The 17438-nt window shown below is 38.6% G+C and overlaps 4 protein-coding genes across 4 annotated transcripts; 2 read left to right on the forward strand and 2 right to left on the reverse strand.

Annotated features, from left to right (window-relative positions):
• The first annotated feature begins 874 nt into the window (after positions 1 to 874).
• On the forward strand, positions 875 to 3339 carry lsm5 (LSM5 homolog, U6 small nuclear RNA and mRNA degradation associated). Its single transcript, XM_061064375.1, has 5 exons — positions 875 to 1025; positions 2277 to 2372; positions 2485 to 2512; positions 2610 to 2682; positions 3124 to 3339. Exons 1-5 carry the CDS (start codon positions 974 to 976, stop codon positions 3154 to 3156), a joined length of 282 nt encoding a protein of 93 aa, XP_060920358.1. The 5' UTR covers positions 875 to 973; the 3' UTR covers positions 3157 to 3339.
• A 44-nt stretch (positions 3340 to 3383) lies between these two features.
• On the reverse strand, positions 3384 to 6138 carry psme2 (proteasome activator subunit 2). Its single transcript, XM_061064374.1, has 11 exons — positions 5924 to 6138; positions 5615 to 5647; positions 5435 to 5497; positions 5142 to 5228; positions 4928 to 4976; positions 4730 to 4827; positions 4513 to 4581; positions 4362 to 4429; positions 4087 to 4141; positions 3784 to 3870; positions 3384 to 3696 (listed from the first exon to the last, which is right to left on the reverse strand). Exons 1-11 carry the CDS (start codon positions 5969 to 5971, stop codon positions 3616 to 3618), a joined length of 738 nt encoding a protein of 245 aa, XP_060920357.1. The 5' UTR covers positions 5972 to 6138; the 3' UTR covers positions 3384 to 3615.
• A 2684-nt stretch (positions 6139 to 8822) lies between these two features.
• Positions 8823 to 12502, reverse strand: chmp4c (charged multivesicular body protein 4C). The gene is made up of 5 exons (XM_061064485.1): positions 12102 to 12502; positions 11104 to 11281; positions 10189 to 10297; positions 9916 to 10042; positions 8823 to 9330 (listed from the first exon to the last, which is right to left on the reverse strand). Exons 1-5 carry the CDS (start codon positions 12328 to 12330, stop codon positions 9269 to 9271), a joined length of 705 nt encoding a protein of 234 aa, XP_060920468.1. The 5' UTR covers positions 12331 to 12502; the 3' UTR covers positions 8823 to 9268.
• Positions 12503 to 13241: 739 nt separating this feature from the next.
• On the forward strand, positions 13242 to 17035 carry zfand1 (zinc finger, AN1-type domain 1). Its single transcript, XM_061064671.1, has 8 exons — positions 13242 to 13394; positions 14186 to 14228; positions 14615 to 14654; positions 14752 to 14879; positions 15207 to 15298; positions 15425 to 15543; positions 15652 to 15807; positions 16786 to 17035. Exons 1-8 carry the CDS (start codon positions 13340 to 13342, stop codon positions 16960 to 16962), a joined length of 810 nt encoding a protein of 269 aa, XP_060920654.1. The 5' UTR covers positions 13242 to 13339; the 3' UTR covers positions 16963 to 17035.
• The last annotated feature ends 403 nt before the right edge of the window (positions 17036 to 17438 follow it).

The raw sequence follows: 17438 nt of genomic DNA on the forward strand, positions 1-17438 counted from the left end.
GATCAAATAAAATAAAGTAAAATAGATAAAATAACATAAGGTAAAATAGATAAAATAAAATAAGGTAAAATAACATAAAATAAAATAAAGTAAAATAGATAAAATAAAATAAGGTAAAATAGATAAAATAACATAAGGTAAAATAGATAAATTAAATAAGATAAAATAGATAAAATAACATAAGGTAAAATAGATAAAATAAAACAAGGTAAAATAGATAAAATAACATAAGATAAAATAGATAAAATAACATAAGGTAAAATAGATAAAATAAAACAAGGTAAAATAGATAAAATAACATAAGGTAAAATAGATAAAATAAAACAAGGTAAAATAAGATAAATAATATTTACAGTAATAAATTCTACACAAGGTACACTGGTGTCAGACCCCGGCCAGACCATAGACTGTTTAAAGAAGTTTCTTTTACAGTCTATGCGTTAGACTAATTTATAAGACTATGTTATATTTAATACGATTAACCAATTTCAATATTCCTCTTCGAGCTTCGTGCAACAACAGAAAGGAACAAAAATACCCTCCTAAAGTACGTGTACAAACACTATTATTTTTACAGTCTATGGTACAAACGGTACAAGCTCGCATAAAAGGTAAGACTGTAGCGGTGAATGATCTTGACCTAAACAATGGTCTCTTCATCAAAGAGTGACGTAATGTACTCACAAGACCAAAAACAAGCGCCACCTTGTGAAACATGGATTGAATAACAGTTTATCTTCGAGGCTTTTTTTCAGGTGCTGTTATGTTTTTCCAATTGTGCATTCTATCAAGTTGTTTAATTTGAGTGTGTTTGCTGAATTATATTTTAGTTAAATGTCAAAACTGCGGAGAGTTGAACTGATCCCTGGCAACCGCAGACAGTTGCTTGATTGATAAACATGTGTTCGATTGCTTTAGCCTGGCTACGGACGTTGTTCTTTCGATTGCTTCTGGCTGGAGTGGAAACCATTGAATGAAGATGGCGGCTACTCCAGCAACAAACCCCTCGCAGTTGCTGCCACTTGGTTTGTAAATTATCGATAATGTTGGAGTTTCTGTTTTAAATACCGTCTTGTACAACGGTGTAAACTAAAAGTGAGTTAGTTAGGGTCTATGACGGGAGTTTAGATATAAGTGATGTTGTGTCTGCATCATACTTTCAGGTGCACACACACGCACGCACACACACACGCACACACACATGCTCGTTGTTGTAAAAACACTTTACAGCAAAATACATTTAAAGACTATTTATCCAATGCCAGATAAATGTATGTATGTTCTTTGCCGTTTATTATGGTATTACTTAAAACTAGAAAATAATGTAAAAAGTAATTAGGAGTACAACGAATTATCGATTAATCGGTTTTCCCGGTTAGTCAATCGTTCTGTTTTTCATTAATACGTCGGAGAATATTTATTTTATTTTATTTTATTTATTTATTCTTTATTTCGAACGATTAAAAATAGATGAAAATGAATAAACGAATGGAAAAAAAATTAAAAATCTGTATAAAAAAATAAATAAAATAAAAAAGCCAATTTCAATGTCATTTTGACATATTCTACAATGTTTTGACTTGTTGAACTAACAGTCCAAAATCCCACAAATAAAGTCTCAGGGTTGTCATGATATCAGATGTTAACATTTGAATTAATACTTTACTACAAATCAAATACTTGTTTTAATACCACGCACACAAAAAACAGTTCTTGTACAACCTCTGTTATTGTCTTGTGTCACTTGTGCCTTTGTATTTGTATTTTATTTGTAATTTGTCTTTCTCTCTTACCTGCCTAGGGACAACATATGGAAACTAGCACTTCTGCTATAATCTGACATTTCTACAGCTGTAATTGTTACAGCTGTTCATTAATATGCACTGTCCCGAACAAATAAATAAGAATAATAATAAAAATACAATCACCTTGCCAACTTTTTGGTACTGATGCATCTGTCTTATGAAAAAAATATTCAACAAAATCCTCATATTTACGTTGTCAGAAAAGCTTTTGATCATAATTTACTTAGATTTAAAATAGGGATGCATCAGTTTAACATCAGCATCATCCGTTATCGAGCCTGTTGACAGACATCGGCACATCTGTAAAAAATGTGGCATGAGTTTTTATTTAATTGAGCAGAAGAAGTCATGAAACATCATTATTTGTATAAGCGAACAGCTAAATTGTGTTTTAAACATCATTATCAGTCCTTATTTTCAGTCGGTGCATCTCTAACCTGATGTAATTGCTCTATGTTTTGCACTTTTCAGAGCTTGTGGATAAATGTATCGGCTCCCGAATTCACATCGTCATGAAAACCGACAAAGAAATCGTCGGCACCTTGTTGGGGTTCGATGACTTCGTCAGTATCCTTTTAAAGTTACAACCAAACCATCTTCTTGTGTTTAACTCACTGCTTGAATTTATAGTTTGCTCTGACTTGTGTCCCAAGTTTTCACCCTTAACTCAGTGTTTCAGATATGGTCCTGGAAGATGTGACAGAATTGTAAGTGCTCCTCTTGTTTTGCATGAAGTACAGAAACATTTGAACCCAGTGTTGAACCTGTGTGAGGAATAAACTCACTCTTATATTTGTGCTTTAGTGAAATCACACCAGAGGGCAGGAGGATAACCAAACTGGACCAGATTCTCCTCAATGGCAATAACATCACCATGGTATGTGAATATTCTCCAAGTCTGGTGCCATTAAACTCACTTAATGGAGACCTCAGCAATAATTCACTGGACTCCTTCAAACAGGCAAGAGTCCAAAGAAAGTACTGGAGCGCACAAATTCCACACGGCAAAATAATGAAGGTCCAAAGAAGTAAAGTCTGCTTCGTCCTCCTCAGTCAGTTTGACTTGTGTGCTCCAGTACTCTTTGGATTATGCCTGTATGGAGGAGTCTGTTGAATTGTTTTTGAAGTCTTGGGTCCTCCATCTGTGGAGTGTTTCCTTCTACTCAATCCTCCTCAAGCCGACCACTCGAGGACTCATTTTCTACTAGAAAAGTGGTTTAATTGCTTTGGCGCGTTTGAGCAGTACCATGAACATTGCATTGTATTCAATGTAACTGTGAGACCATAACGTAACACATTTTCACTTTGTTTTGTGCAGCTCATACCTGGAGGAGAAGGCCCTGAAGTATGAGAGTCATCGCTCAAAGAGGAAACATTCTTATGTTGTGTATACAAACCTCCTTAGTTGCGCTCCTTAGTTGATGTAATTTGTTGTTTTGGGGTCATTCCTTCTTGTTTTTGAAGGAGATGTTTTTTTTTATCATGTTAACCAATTAAAAGTTTGAGATAAGTGAGAATTGCACTTCACAATTAAGCATTGTTTTGTTTGTTTTTTACAAATAAATGAGAATCAAACCATTTGGAGAAAAACAAGCTTTGTTTATTTTTATCTTAGTGCAAAAACATAAGTGCCATCTTAACACAGCAGAGTTAAACGTTCATCCATTTGTTTTTCTGGGAGTTTATGGAGACTAATGAAAATTAGAAACTGTTTCAGATGAACATGAATATTACTGAACAGAGAGATGATTAGTACTGAAACCACTCAGAGAGAGAAACCGGTGAGTGTGGAATCTGCCCCTCCTGATCTTCAGTACATGGAGGGCTTCTCCTCTCCTTTGGGATTGGTCACCTTGTCGAGATTCTTGTTGATGATGTCGTAAAGCTCGGCCTGAAGAGAAGAGGTAGAAAAAGAGAGGTTTGAATCGAAGGATGACAACAGCGCGGTACTAATATATCGTAGACGCGCGTGACTTACGTAGAAGCCACGAATGTCCATAACGATCACTCTGATCTCACAGAAGATGTCCTTGTCCTTCTCATGGACGAGCGAGCGGTAGTCCATCTGGAATCAGAGAAAGATCTGTTGAAGGCACTTCAAATACATTAATTTAAGCTCTAATGATGAGGCTATTCTGAATTTCTCAAAGTCCTACAACATGAAAAATGCACATCTCAGTTTCTGACTTCCATCATGATGTTTGTGGACTACAGATCCTGTGTGAAACGACAGTCTGAACGGGGATGTTTTTGGGTCTTTATAGGATTTGTTGACACTCACCACATGAGTCTCTTTGGAAGCTTTTGCCACAGCATCTCCCCTCTCTGTAAAGTACCTGGAAAGTTCATCAGAAATGTTTCTTTTCTCAGAAGAAGTCAAACAAAACGAAAAAAAACAAAGCTTTCTGAAGTTTCCTAACTTTCACAACAGTCTTATAATCATAAAAAAACACTTTAAATTGTGATGTAAAAAACAGAGGACAAACTAGAGACAATCTTGTTGCACTTGGGAGGGAAACATTGCTCCATTTGTTCCAACATTAATCGCCAACCTACTTGTTGATGTTCGTCTGAAAACCGTCAACTTTGGTCCTCACAGCTGTGATTCTCTCCAGGATTTTCTCCTGTGGTGAAAACGACACAGTTTGTCACGAGGATCACAGAATTGGACTGAATCGTACCTCGGATGCACAGACGCGTGAAGTACCTGGATGGCCACCCCGAAGTCATTCCCGTCTTCTATTTTGGGAATGAGGTGATTAATCCAGCTTGAGACCTGAAACGAGAAGAGAAGAAGCCAGTTGAAATCGCTTAATCTAGTCGTGCAGGTCAATAATTCCACGTTATTTCCACTGTATTCGAGACGAGACGGTTTCATTTGAGAAACCGTGAGAACGTGTCCCGACAGTGAGTGATTCACTTACAACAATGATGGTCTCTCTTAGAGCAACAATCTCTGGTTTCACCCGCTCCAGAAGTGACAGAATCTTCTCATTCCCTTTAATGAAGCCACATTTTGGAGCTGCACAACAAAGAGCGGCATTTATCATGAGTACACAATGCTACGTGCTGCCTGTCATCATTCACGACAGCTGCAGACAAACACATTAAACAGGTTTGACCTTTCTTCTTTTTCTTGTCATCGTCTTCATTCGTATCCGTCTCCATTTCCTGCGAGCAAAGATGAATACGTTCACAATGGGGGTAACAAGTTTAAGAGGCTACAGAATAACTTGAGTTGTGTTTACTGGTTTGTTTGTTTCACTTTAGGTCAAATTACTGCTAAGACTAATGGGATGGTCAAAGAGAGATAGGAGGGCGAAGAGGGGGTCTCACCTCGTCGTCCTGAGAGGGAGGGTCCGGTATGGGGATGTCCAGGGGAGCCTGGAGAGAAGTCATGTCTGTGATACTGAACGCGTCATCCTGAAGAATGAAGGGTCGACATCACAGGTTAGAAATCACGACAGCCAGGTAAACCACATGACTATAAATCTGTTTACCTTAAACCCCTGATCACGTAACGACTGGAATTGGGAAGTTGTTACGGATTTTTACAAGTAGGCTATAAATCCCTGTTATGATTATTAGGCTAAAATGTTCTCATGTGTTACAATAGAGAAGTTGCTGACCCGTAGCAGAGCATCCATCAGTATGACCTTCTGGGGGATGTAGCTGGAGAACAGATTCTCTGCCTGGAAAAAATATGAAAAAACACAAAAAGTTCTTTAAAACTTAAAAACGTTTTTACAGTAAATGTGTCAGTATGGATACTAAAAGGAAAGAGTTGAATAACTGTTGCTCAAACAAACCTCTTGATACAACGACTGGCGGAACTTTTCCACCTGTAAAATGTTTGTAAAAAGAGTAAAAAAAAAAAAAAAGATGTAAATATTTGAAATGCTGACTCATGTTAGAAAAGTCTGTTGCGTTCACTTTCGTTACCCTCCCACAAGGGGACTTTCTGCTTCTAACGAGTTAATGTCACTGACTATTTCAAACACATTCACACTCTTACAAACTCTCTGCAGTAATGACATGTTATATCAAGTCTTTGAACACGTATCTTACGCGAGCCGTGAAAACAGAGCTTTGGTTCTTTGTTCTCAGATTCAACTTACCTTACCCGCAGCCGAGCTGCTTATTTTCAGGCTTGACGTCTTCGGCATGTCTAAACGAAACTTTGACGTTAAGCACGAATAAAGACGTTTAACTTTTCAAATAACAGAAGTTTGCACAGGCAAGACAGAGCAACGATCCCTGTTCAACAATATCCCTCGAGGTTAGGAAGGATTTTTATTTCCTCATTCAGTTTACTTTCGATTTTAATGTCGGATGACGCAGAACAGCTGCTCCTCCCACTGAGTGACCTGCCTCCTCCCCTAGAAGGAGGCTGTATCAAGCCTTTACTTTTTGGTCTAGGTGCCAGACCATAGACCAGGGGTGGGCAACTGGCGGCCCGGGGGCCACATGCGGCCCCCATCGACCCTCAACGTGGCCCTCAGGTCAATTCTGACACGTCAATTAATTGGGAACATGAAGAAAACATGACAAAATCTGCCATGAAATCATGAAAACCAGAAAAATGTCCATAATAATATTTTATCACTTGTATATGTTGAGTTAAATTTCAGACATAATTGACTGTAATCATTTTTGTATCCTACAATTTGGCCCTCTGGCAGTGAGAATTAAATGAACGTGGCCCTTGCTGTGACCAAAGTTGCCCATCCCTGCCATAGACTGTAAAAATATATAGACAGGCATACATCCTACGACGGAGGATTAGGGCCACGTTAAAAATGGGGTTTTTTTGGGGTTTTTTTTAATTTCAAGATTAAACTCGTTAATTTTGTGAGAATAAAGTCGTACATTTACGAGATTAAACTTGTAAATTAACGAGTTTGAGACCAGCCTGCGCAAAATGATGAAAGTAGAACTCTTTAAAGCATTTTCCTCTGCAGACAACTTCCTCCAAGTCAGTGTTGTTCTTTCTTCGGACACAGTTTCTTGCATACGGAAGACGATTAGGGCCACTGAAAAAAACAGCATCACCACCTCATGACTCATATCAATAATGCTACACACAGTGTGTGTTTTTTTAAGAACAATAACTCTTTCCACTTTCCACATTACTGTGTAATTTTCGATTATTGTATTTTTTTATTTAACTGATGTAAAAATGTTGATTTAACTAACTAATAGTTTTAACTTCTATTTTTATTTTTAATAATTATATTCCCATCCCCTGTTTTCTTGAGCTGCTGTAATGCACAAATTTCCCCCACGGGGGATCAATAAAGTTTATCTTTATCTTTATCTTTATCTTATCTTTAAAGTCAGAATTCTGACTTTTTTCTCAGAATTCTGAGATTAAAGTCTAATACTGAGATTAAAGTCAGAATTACAAACAAAAAAAGTTGAACCAATTTTTTTTTCAGTGGCCCTAATCCTCTTCCATAATTACAAGAGTGGTCACTTGTAAAGTGAAGTAAAGTAAAGTATTTACTCCTGAGTTAATTCAACTCGGTAGTGTAAATGTCGTTAGCTCCTGATTGCTAGCGCTAGTTTAAAGTGCTAATCTGCTAGCTCTCGTGTGCTCTGGAGATCTCATAGTGTTTTAATTACATACTTGTTGCAGGAAGAAAGAAATCCTGTGGTCTTACTGGGCGATAACATATTTTGTGTCTGTGCTCAGTTCACTCACATTTCACAACAAATCAAACAAACTCGTGTTATGTTTTTGTTTTGTTATTTTTGGATAATTAATTTCAGACCCAGCACACACTCCAGAGTGCCCTAGTGTTTCATCATTATCATACATCACACCAACTTGGCTCTGCCGGCTAAAAATGTTGTTTCTCAGTATTACAAACATTTCACTGCTATATCTATTTTCTCTGTCTTTTGTAAATCTGCAGACACTGAGGACGGAATAACAAAGGATTCAAACGTCAGCATCCTCCTGGTGATAGAAGATGAGGTCGTCCTGGAGGATCAGATCATTCAGCATGGCATGAAGGATTATTTTTCATATGGTAGCTATGCTCAAGGGTCTGCTGTATGCAATGAACATTGACTACCAAGAGGAAGTGCAGTATACATTCAAAGTCATACAGAAGAACCTAATGAATATCGGTGTTGACCTCTGCCCCCCTGCAAGGGTCCATGGACTGAGAAAAAGACTTCTCCGTAAATCTGTGTAGGCACTACACTTAGGTAGGGAGTTTTCTGAAAGCTGCCAAGAAATATCTGGAAATTGTCTCACAGATCTTTTCTGAAGTGTTTTACCATAGTAAGATCACCTCATTAAATGTGTAAATTATTGATTTAGTTTATTGCATCTGAAAATGCTGAGAAAAGTGACTGATAAATGGTAAATGCAGCAAAAGAAAGAGAACTGTTTTTTGCACATTCTTTGGTGGAAATGTTTTTAGCAACAAGCCAGCACAGTATTTGAGGTAAAAAAAAAAAAAAGTAAATGTTTAGATGTGCTGTTTTATCTGATCTGCTATTAAAGGTTGAAGAACTAAAGTTCGTTGGTTTCTCTGATAAAAACGAATAACCTGCAGAGATGATACCTTTTTTTCAATTGTTATTTAAACGGAAGTTGAAAGTTTCCACAGAAGCCAAGAGAATCACTAAAAATGTTTAAACTAAACTGATTTAAATTGACTAAAATAGAAATATATATTCAATTTAAATTGATGAATTCATTTAACTTTGATGGATTTAACTTTTGATTAAATATTTTACATTTTTGATTTCAAGTCAAGAGAAAATGAAAGACCATTTTGCCTTGACTAGATAATTTCACAGGAACTGAACAACCCTGTATACACCGTTGTTGTTGTTGTTGAATGCACATCTTTTTGCACATTTATCTTTTTACTTTTTTAACACTATTACAGTTTGCATGGTGGGTCAAAGAGAAACGATCTTTCTGTCCAGTTCGTTTGGCAAAAAATAACAATAAAGATGACTTTGACATACCAAAAACAACACGTGAAAATGACAATATATTTAGGAGGCTCTTTTTATTGTTGAACATAGAGAAAGCAGTATATTTACAGCCTTAATGGAAAATTATAACTTTATTTACAGCTGCATGAAATACAGTAATGCTTTGTAGGCCGTGTATTAAAAACATCAAAGTCACATCCTTGTTATGTCTCAAAAAGGTTTATGAAAGTAGTGCTTTCTGTACAGGCTAATTAAACATGATTACTCTTCAAAAAGGAACACAAGAGACGTGGGGATAATATTGAAAATACATGCTTGATTGCTTCTCTTCAAAGTCTTTCCGAAGTAGTTGCATTACAAGGAGCAAAATAAGGTATTTTTAAAATATATATATTTCTTCATTTTCCCTAGAAAACCTTCAAAGTCAATAAAAAGCTGAAACGGAACAGAAAGATCTCTGTGTGTGTGTGACTCTCTTTAAAAGACAGGCTGCCTTTTTGTTGTTAAGTTGCCCACGATGCCAGCATACGCATGTCGTCTTCATCTTCAACCCTCTTCTTGGTTGCTGTAAAAAAAAAGGAAAAACAGAAAGAAACACTTCATTAATGCTTCTGTTCTACTGGAGCTTCTCTGGGTGATAGTGCAGCAACAATACATTTTCTCATTGTTACAGTTTCTGCTCCATCTGTCTGGGAACTTCCATACATTTGGTTTCCCGTGCTTTGTTTGCTTCCCTGATTTCCTGAGCGTGGCTGTTCATTGGGTGCTTTAAAAAAAAAATGTATTCTTATTTTGTGTTTGTTTTTCCAAATCCTTTTAAACTACCACATATAAAAAAAATCAGTCTGTAGGGACTTGGGTTAGGAACCGGAGGGTAGCTGGTCCCCATGCAAAGTTGGTGTGGTCGGGTCACTTCCCAAGAACTGCTGAGGTTTCCTTGAGCAAGGCACAGAATCCCTAACATCCCTGTGACATCTCTTCACTGATGCATGTAAATGGTAAATGTACTTGAGCTTGTATATTTCTTTTCTAGTCCTCTGACTACTCAAAGCGCTTTTACACCGCAGGTCACACCTACACATTCACACTTAAAAAGCTAAAAAAGTTATTTCCCCTCTTAAATATCAAACCCTTGCGGTGTTGAACTTACTCGCACGTTGACTGGGTCGCGCTGAGGGTAGTTTGATGCTCGGCACGCTGGGTAACCCGCCCATACTCTTCATGTTGTCTTCAAGTTCCTGTTGCTCCAGCTCCTCCAGCTCGGCCATCAGCTCGTCCTGAAACACAAAGAGTACACACGGTTAAGTGTTGCTTATATTCAGCCTCAGTAGAGCAGTCAGACACAGAGAATACAAAGCTAAAAGGCAGAGAGAGAGAGAGAGAGAGAGAGAGAGAGAGAGAGAGAGTTCATGAAGGTATGGACCTCATCAAATGTCTCCCCGAAAGGTCCCGAGATGGCGTTGCTGATCTCCTGTGCCACGTCCTGTTGCTCGGTGATGTCCTGCATCAGGTCATCGATCTTGTCAACGTCCCTGAAAAGAAAATCCAGAGGGGAAGACAAGTTTGGATTAAACACCAGAAAGAACTCAATGATGACACTGAAGTTTCTTTACAAAAAAAACCACTCACTAACTGTGTCTTGTTTTAGTTTTTAGATGCTACTTAAAGGAGAATTACAGCAACAAAATTCTGAATTACTACTCAGATGCACAGATTCACTCAAAATAAAATAGATTCTGTAAGTTTTTGTTTTTAGCCAATGCAACTCTGAAACGGCTGCCTGAAGAGGAGAACGCATTTCTTTCTGCTGCACGCATGGAAAACTCTGACAGCTGGATTTGAGTGGTGCTGGTGATTTTAGATGCATGTTTGATGATTCCAGTGAGTGCATTTTTCAGTGAGGAAGATGCACTCTTTATCATAATTAATAGTGTCTGTATTATCTGTGATGAGCTCTAACCTTGAGGCTACCGGTGCCCCCCCCGAACAGTCTTTGTAAATCGATGACATGGATCGGCGGCGTCAGTCCGATAACCGATATGCAAATCATGTCAATATCGACCCTGAGAATAATTTTAGATCAGATCTGTACCATCCCGACTGAATATGTCCCATTAAAGAAAGAAAACAAAAGGGTATAAAGTTTGCAATTAGAAGTGATAAGAGATGATCACAGACAGTTTTTTTTGCCTTTCAAACTTTAAATGTTGACAATCCTGCCAGGACTCTGAGGGGAAAGGTATCGACAACGCTACATACTGAGAATTTTCAAGTACGATCATGTACATTTAACGAATGCTTCACGTGTTCCCAGTGCACATTAAAGCCGTCTCCTTACAGGTTTTCATGGACCTTCTTCATGGCCTTGGCAGCATAGCCCATGTTCTTCAGGACCTCGGTGTTGGTGTGCGAGTTCTCCAACGCTTCCCTCTGAAACTCAATGGTGGAGAGCGTGCCATCGATCTGCGTGAGCTGCTGCTCCAGACGCTTCTTCCTCTTCAGGGCCTGCAGGGCAGCTGACACAGAAAAAACATTGAAGGAGCATGTGACACCCCCCCCCCCCTCTCAAACATCTTGCTGCTATTTATCATACAGAGTCACTTTAATCACTTGTCACTTTATCTTGTCATTCTCTGTAAATACTGTCTCAATTCTCAATTCCCCCTGCTAATTTCATTCATTCATTTTTTTTATTTTTATTTTATTTTATTTATTTATTCTGTTTAATGTGTATTTTGTATTTTCGAGCTTTCTTGTCTGTGCTGCTGTAACGCCCGAGTTTCCCCTCTGGGGATCAATAAAGTATTATCCTATCCTATCTCCTGAACCTGTCGCGATGTGGCCCAGAACGACTAGTGTTGGGTGTGAACAAACCAAAAGACACAAAGAGGATCCTCCCTTTAAAGAGCCGTTGTTTATTTATAGTCTTGTGTGATTCAAGGAGCAACGCAGCAAAGTTTCTAATGTCTCAGGAGAGAAGAGAAACTCTCAGACTTCTCTGCATTAGACTGTATATAAAGAGTGTCAGCTCACTTGTTGTTACAAACCTGTTATACTTGATGAATGAGCAATTACACTTAAAACATCATCACCAGTTTAAAAACAATCACAGGCAGGCCTAATGATCTCACAGGAAAGTATGTGAGGCTGTTATTTTAGGGGCCCTATGAGGACTTCCACTGGCTGCACCCCTTTCTTTCATAATTTTTAAAAGGGTAAAAAAATAATCTATGACAAATAACTTGTGAATTAATTCAACTTTAAGTTATGGAGCACAGGATTCAAATATAGGCCACCAAGGGGGAAACAGGTGCACAGATATTCCCCAATCATTACCTCGCTTGTTTTTGGTTCCATTTTTCTTCGCGATCGTGATTTCTTCCTCGATCCTCTTCTCCAGGTAGTCCTGTTTCTTCGTCAGCATTTCCTCCGTCTCTCGGAGTTTGTGGATGGCCTCTTGGGGCGAAGGTCCTCCTCCTCCCCTTGAGCGGTGGTGTTTGGACTTCGACGAGCTGGAAGAACTCGAGCTGGAGCTCCCCTTGAATAATTTTGAAATTTTGCTCATCTTTAGCAGCTTTTGGTGTAAACCGCGTAGGTAACTTATACAGGTGTACGCAGGAGCTCTTCTACCTGTGGGGACTAGCTCACAGGTATTCAACAAGACGGGTGTGTGACAAGCAGAATTTCCTGTTCGACGGCTTTCTGCTTTCAATTCAAACCAGCCAGTGAACGCACCTTTCACCACACCTGCGTGACGTAGAGACACCTGACTCCCTCCGTCTCCTACAAGTTAGATACTAAACTTTTTTTGATTTAGACTTAGACTTTCTTTATTGTCATTCAAACTTGTACTTTACAGTGCAGATAAGAACGACATTTCGTTGCATTTGGCTCGTTGTAGTGCAGGATAAAAAACAGCATCAAGTATTTACATAGGTGAATAAGGTGCAGATATAAATAGATATAAAAAGAAAAGCTATGGGTAAAATGACTATACAGATAAATATATTGCACATTTGTGATGTATGTTATATTGTATTTTACAGTCCAGTGAGGTAGTCCTGTGTGGGGGTTTGAGGGGGAATGGAGGGATTTTTTTTTATTATTTATGTGGTTTGTTCATTGCGTGCAAAATAAAGTTAAATAATCTATATATTTAATTTAAAATGGTAAATCCGAACACTAATTTCGTCTGCAAGTTTTTTTTTTGTTTTTTTTTTACATTAATGCGTCATTAGAAAAAAAATAAATAACGAAACTTGTTCTTCTTCAGTTCTTTGCCGGATAACAAACAAATTAGGCTACAAGTGCATACCGCCCCCTACTGGACAAGAGTGTGTAACACGTCATTTGCCTGTATACACACTCGTGTTGTTTACTTTTAATTCTGTGAAGTCTTTACAAACTGTGATGAAGTCCTATAAGTAAATCTTCTCTGACTGTGTTTACTGAGTGCATACTTTCCAAGATAGTCGGCTTGGTGGAAGAAAAACAAAATCCCAGTCGTGTGACGTCACATCCGGGGTCAGACATCTGCTGCTCTGTAAAAAGAGTTAGCACACTGACAAAACCAAATGGCAGAATTACAGATTGGGAAACATTGTCAGATCGACTCCTGCAACCAGACAGGTCTGTTTCATTTCCATCTGATGTGCGACAAGCAGAGATATTAAAGTTTGACAGTTTTAATGACGTAACTTTGTACAGAGCACTCTTTAGCAGCTGGCTATCGTTAGCACAATTTCACTGTCAGCTACTTTAAAGCGTCCTCACTGAGTTTTCAAAAAGCAGAGTGCTAACTTACTTTTTTTAGATTACGTCCAAAACCATTTTACACCCACCGTATTTAATAAAAGGTATTTTTTTCATTTCTTTATACGGCTCATGACCATATTACACACACACAATAACAAAACAAAGCCCAGCATTATCAAAATACATCAGACTTTACTTAAAACAACAACAACAACAATAATACATTTATTTATACAGCACCTTTGACAACAAATGTTTTCTAGATTTACAGCTACAATGTAAACAGATTTACATTCTTCAAAAGGCACATGATTTTACATTACAGTTACCTTTTAGCTTCTCTGATTGTAACAACAACATCATTATTAATAATGATAATAATAATAATAATAATAATAATAATAATAATAACTTTATTTATATAGCACCTTTAAAAACAAATGTTTACAAAGTGCTTTGACAGAAAAAGCAAATACACAACAGTCAGGACTGAGTGAATATGCATCATTGTATACACCTGCAGTAACTTTAGATTGACTTATAAGTACTGTTATTAATTGTCAGACTTGAACACATTTGGTTTGTACGCAGACGGATTAGTCCGTGTTTTCTGATTGTTGGTCGGTTCAGCTCTACTCTTAACTCTGAATTTGTTTCTCTTTTAGATTTCCTCCCATTTGTTTGTGATCTCTGCAGCGGCGTTTACTGGTAGGAGTTCCTTTTATTTTGAAGGAAAGTGTGGATATGTTCAGATCTGTCACTTTGGATAATAAAGTAGAGTTACTAAACTGTACAGAATCTCATTAAACATAGAAAGAAGATTACAGTACATATTATTTTCAGAATTCAATGATAAATATTAAAAACAATCTCCCACTCATTTTAAAAAGAAGATATTTGCAGGTGTACAGTTAGCCCAGGCTGCACAGTGCTGAAGTGGTTCGCACTGTTGCCTCACAGTGAGAAGGTTGCTGGTTTGAATCCCCGTCTGACAGGAGCCTCTCTCTGTAGAGTTTCAATGTATTAGTGTGTCACACATTTCACAAATGTTTCATTGTTGATAAAGGAGACGACATTCTCTCTGTCTTTCGCAGCCTTGAGCACAGAAGCAGAGATGCTCATTCGTGTTCACAGGTACATTTCCCTGATGTCCTTTCTCATAAGATGACCAGTCTGTCCCGTTACTTACGTGCTCTGGCTGACTTATTGTCTCCTCTGACTTTTTTTTTAGGAGCCAGCGAAAAGGGAACCCAGGACTGAGGGCGGCACAAAAAGTTATCCCTGCTCATTCCAAGACTGCAAGGGGAAAGAATTGTTGCCAGTTATATGTCCGCACTGCGAAAAACATTTCTGTTTAGCGTAAGTTTAGAGTTTTTGATCTTTCCTTTAAGATTTATTTTTGGGATATTTCTGCCTTTATTAGATACACGGGACAGTGGATGAGTCAGAGAGAGATCGGAGAAAGACATGCAGAAAAGGAGCGCCTGCTGCGAGGACTACAGCCTCTGTACACGGAGTGCACAAACTAACCACTAGACCACCAGTGCCCCATTGTTTTATGTCTTTCATTAACCTTTTTATTCAGCAACATAACTTAATTTAAACTCTCATGTATAGTCTCTGTTAGAGCTTTTAATAATGAAACAGGTGAACTGTAAGGATGGTTATTTTGTTCTTGCTTCACAGCCATCGTCACCAAGATGATCACAAGTGTGAGAAGTTAGAGGTCCAAAAGCCTCGAATGGCAGCCACAAAGGAGCTGGTGCAAAAGATTGTGGGTTAGTTTCAGTGTAGCTCAAAGGTTACCTGGTACTTCTGTTATTCCTTATTTGTCCACACGGGATCAGTGTTCATGCTCGTTCAGTGCTCTCCTCTTTGTCATTACTCGTTTGTTACTACTCAAGAGTCTAAGGATGGATCCAAAAAAAAAGGACGCAAGGGAGCAAAGAACAGCGCAACTGCAGCTAAGGTCGCCCTGATGAAACTAAAGCTGCATGCTGCAGGAGACAAGGGACTGCCACAGGTAAAGTCCCAGCATTCTTGATTTTCTTTAAGAAGGTCACACATGAAATTCACTGTTTATCATTGTGTCCAGCTAACCTCTTCCTCTCATTTTGTGCATCCCTTACAGACAGAAAGAACCTATTTCCAGGTGTATCTTCCTAAAGAATCCACAGACTCCAGCCGACCCATGTTCTTCTGTTCCAAATGGAGCGTGGGCAAAGTGGTGGATTATGCAGCTTCACTCGCTAACCTTAAGAACAACAATAACGTCCTCACGGCTAAGGTAAGAAATCCACTTCATGATCTCCTTCCATCACCTCTCAGTTGGCTGTGTTGGTGCTTGAGATAACTTTTGTTGTCTTTGTCGTAACCTCCCTTTGCATGCTCTGCTGCGACAACACCCTCTGTACTGTTTTGCGTTACGTCCTGTCTAGTGTTTCTTGTTTCTTGTGTTTGTGCACTGTAGTACTTTGATTTTGTGTTTTGTTTGTTCTGTTGTTTTTCTCTGTGCTGTCATTATTTGTTGATTGCTGTTCAACTTGTACCATGCTGTGACGAAGAATTTCCAATTTGGGACAAAAAGAAGTCTACGTCTAAATGAGGATTCAAATGTGGCCGTTGTTAATTATTTAATTTGGTTCAGAGCCATGCAAAATTCCTTAAAGGATATTTATTATTATGTCAGCCCGGGACACCTATTGAGTAGCGTTGTGAGATGTGTAGCTTGAAAACCTCCTTATTTATCTGATCCTGGCGTCAGTAAAATCCCTCATTTCAGCCTCTGCCTGAAACGCTTCATTTCAGCCGCTGTCTCTTTAAGGGGCCCCCCCCCCCCCCCCCCCCCCCCCCCCCCCCGCTTGTGCCCACTCTCCTCTGATTGGCCAGCTCTGTTTGCAGTCACAGGAATTTTGAATGAGCTTCCAGGTGGCTGTGTACTCAGAGAAGCTGTCGGGGTGGACGTCAGGTTCTGGCCAAGTCTTGCGAAGTTCCCAGAACGTCTTGTTCTGAGCAGCAGGAAACCACGTCAGGGGATTACACTCACAACTGTGTATCATATGTTTACAAAAATGGACATCCAACATTTTAACATAATATATGTATTTAAATATGGATCAGCAGATTAGACCTTTTTTAATAACCTTGTTCATCATTTGTGTTGTGATGAGGTTTCCACAGAATGTAAATAAATCTGCAACAGTAAACACAAAAATTGGAATTCTTGAATTAGCCTTAACAGTGTCTCTCTTGACTGCGCCTGCAGAAGCTGCGGTTGTGTCACCCTCAGACGGGTGAAGCTATCCGGATGGATGACACCCTACTCTTGCTGCTGGCTCACCCAGACGCTCCCCTGTACAACGGGGGAAACGTGATCCTTGAGTACCTGGACAATGATAGCACAGGCCTGGAGGATGTTTCTGACTATATCGCACAGACCTGACCACTCACTTTTGTACCAATGATTTCAAAATGCTGTGTGTATTTTTGTCAATAAAATGTCTTTATGAATTATATGTCAGATTGTTACATATTCTTTATATCATGCAGGATTCTGTTTTTATGACAAATATCTTGATATGTTTCTTTTGACATTTTTGTTGCTGCTGTGCCTGAAATTGCAACTTAATAAATTATGGCATGTACAACATTTTGGAAAATGACCCCGGCGGGACTTGAGCCCACAATCCTCAGCTCCAGATGCTGATTGTGCCACATGGGCTGATTTCCATAATAACATTTCTCTTTTAATTTTACAACAGTGAGCAGTCAGGTGATGGTACAGAGTAATAAAGCTGACCCTAATTTCAGAGGCTCATATTTAGAAATAGTATTATGATGTTTTGATGAAGGCAATTCAGGTCAATCCAACGTGATATTATTTTAGTCACAAGACTGGTAAACACAGTGCAAAGACAA

This window comes from Labrus mixtus, chromosome 19 (genome assembly GCF_963584025.1).
Source record: "Labrus mixtus chromosome 19, fLabMix1.1, whole genome shotgun sequence".
In the NCBI taxonomy this organism is placed as follows: Eukaryota; Metazoa; Chordata; class Actinopteri; order Labriformes; family Labridae; genus Labrus; species Labrus mixtus.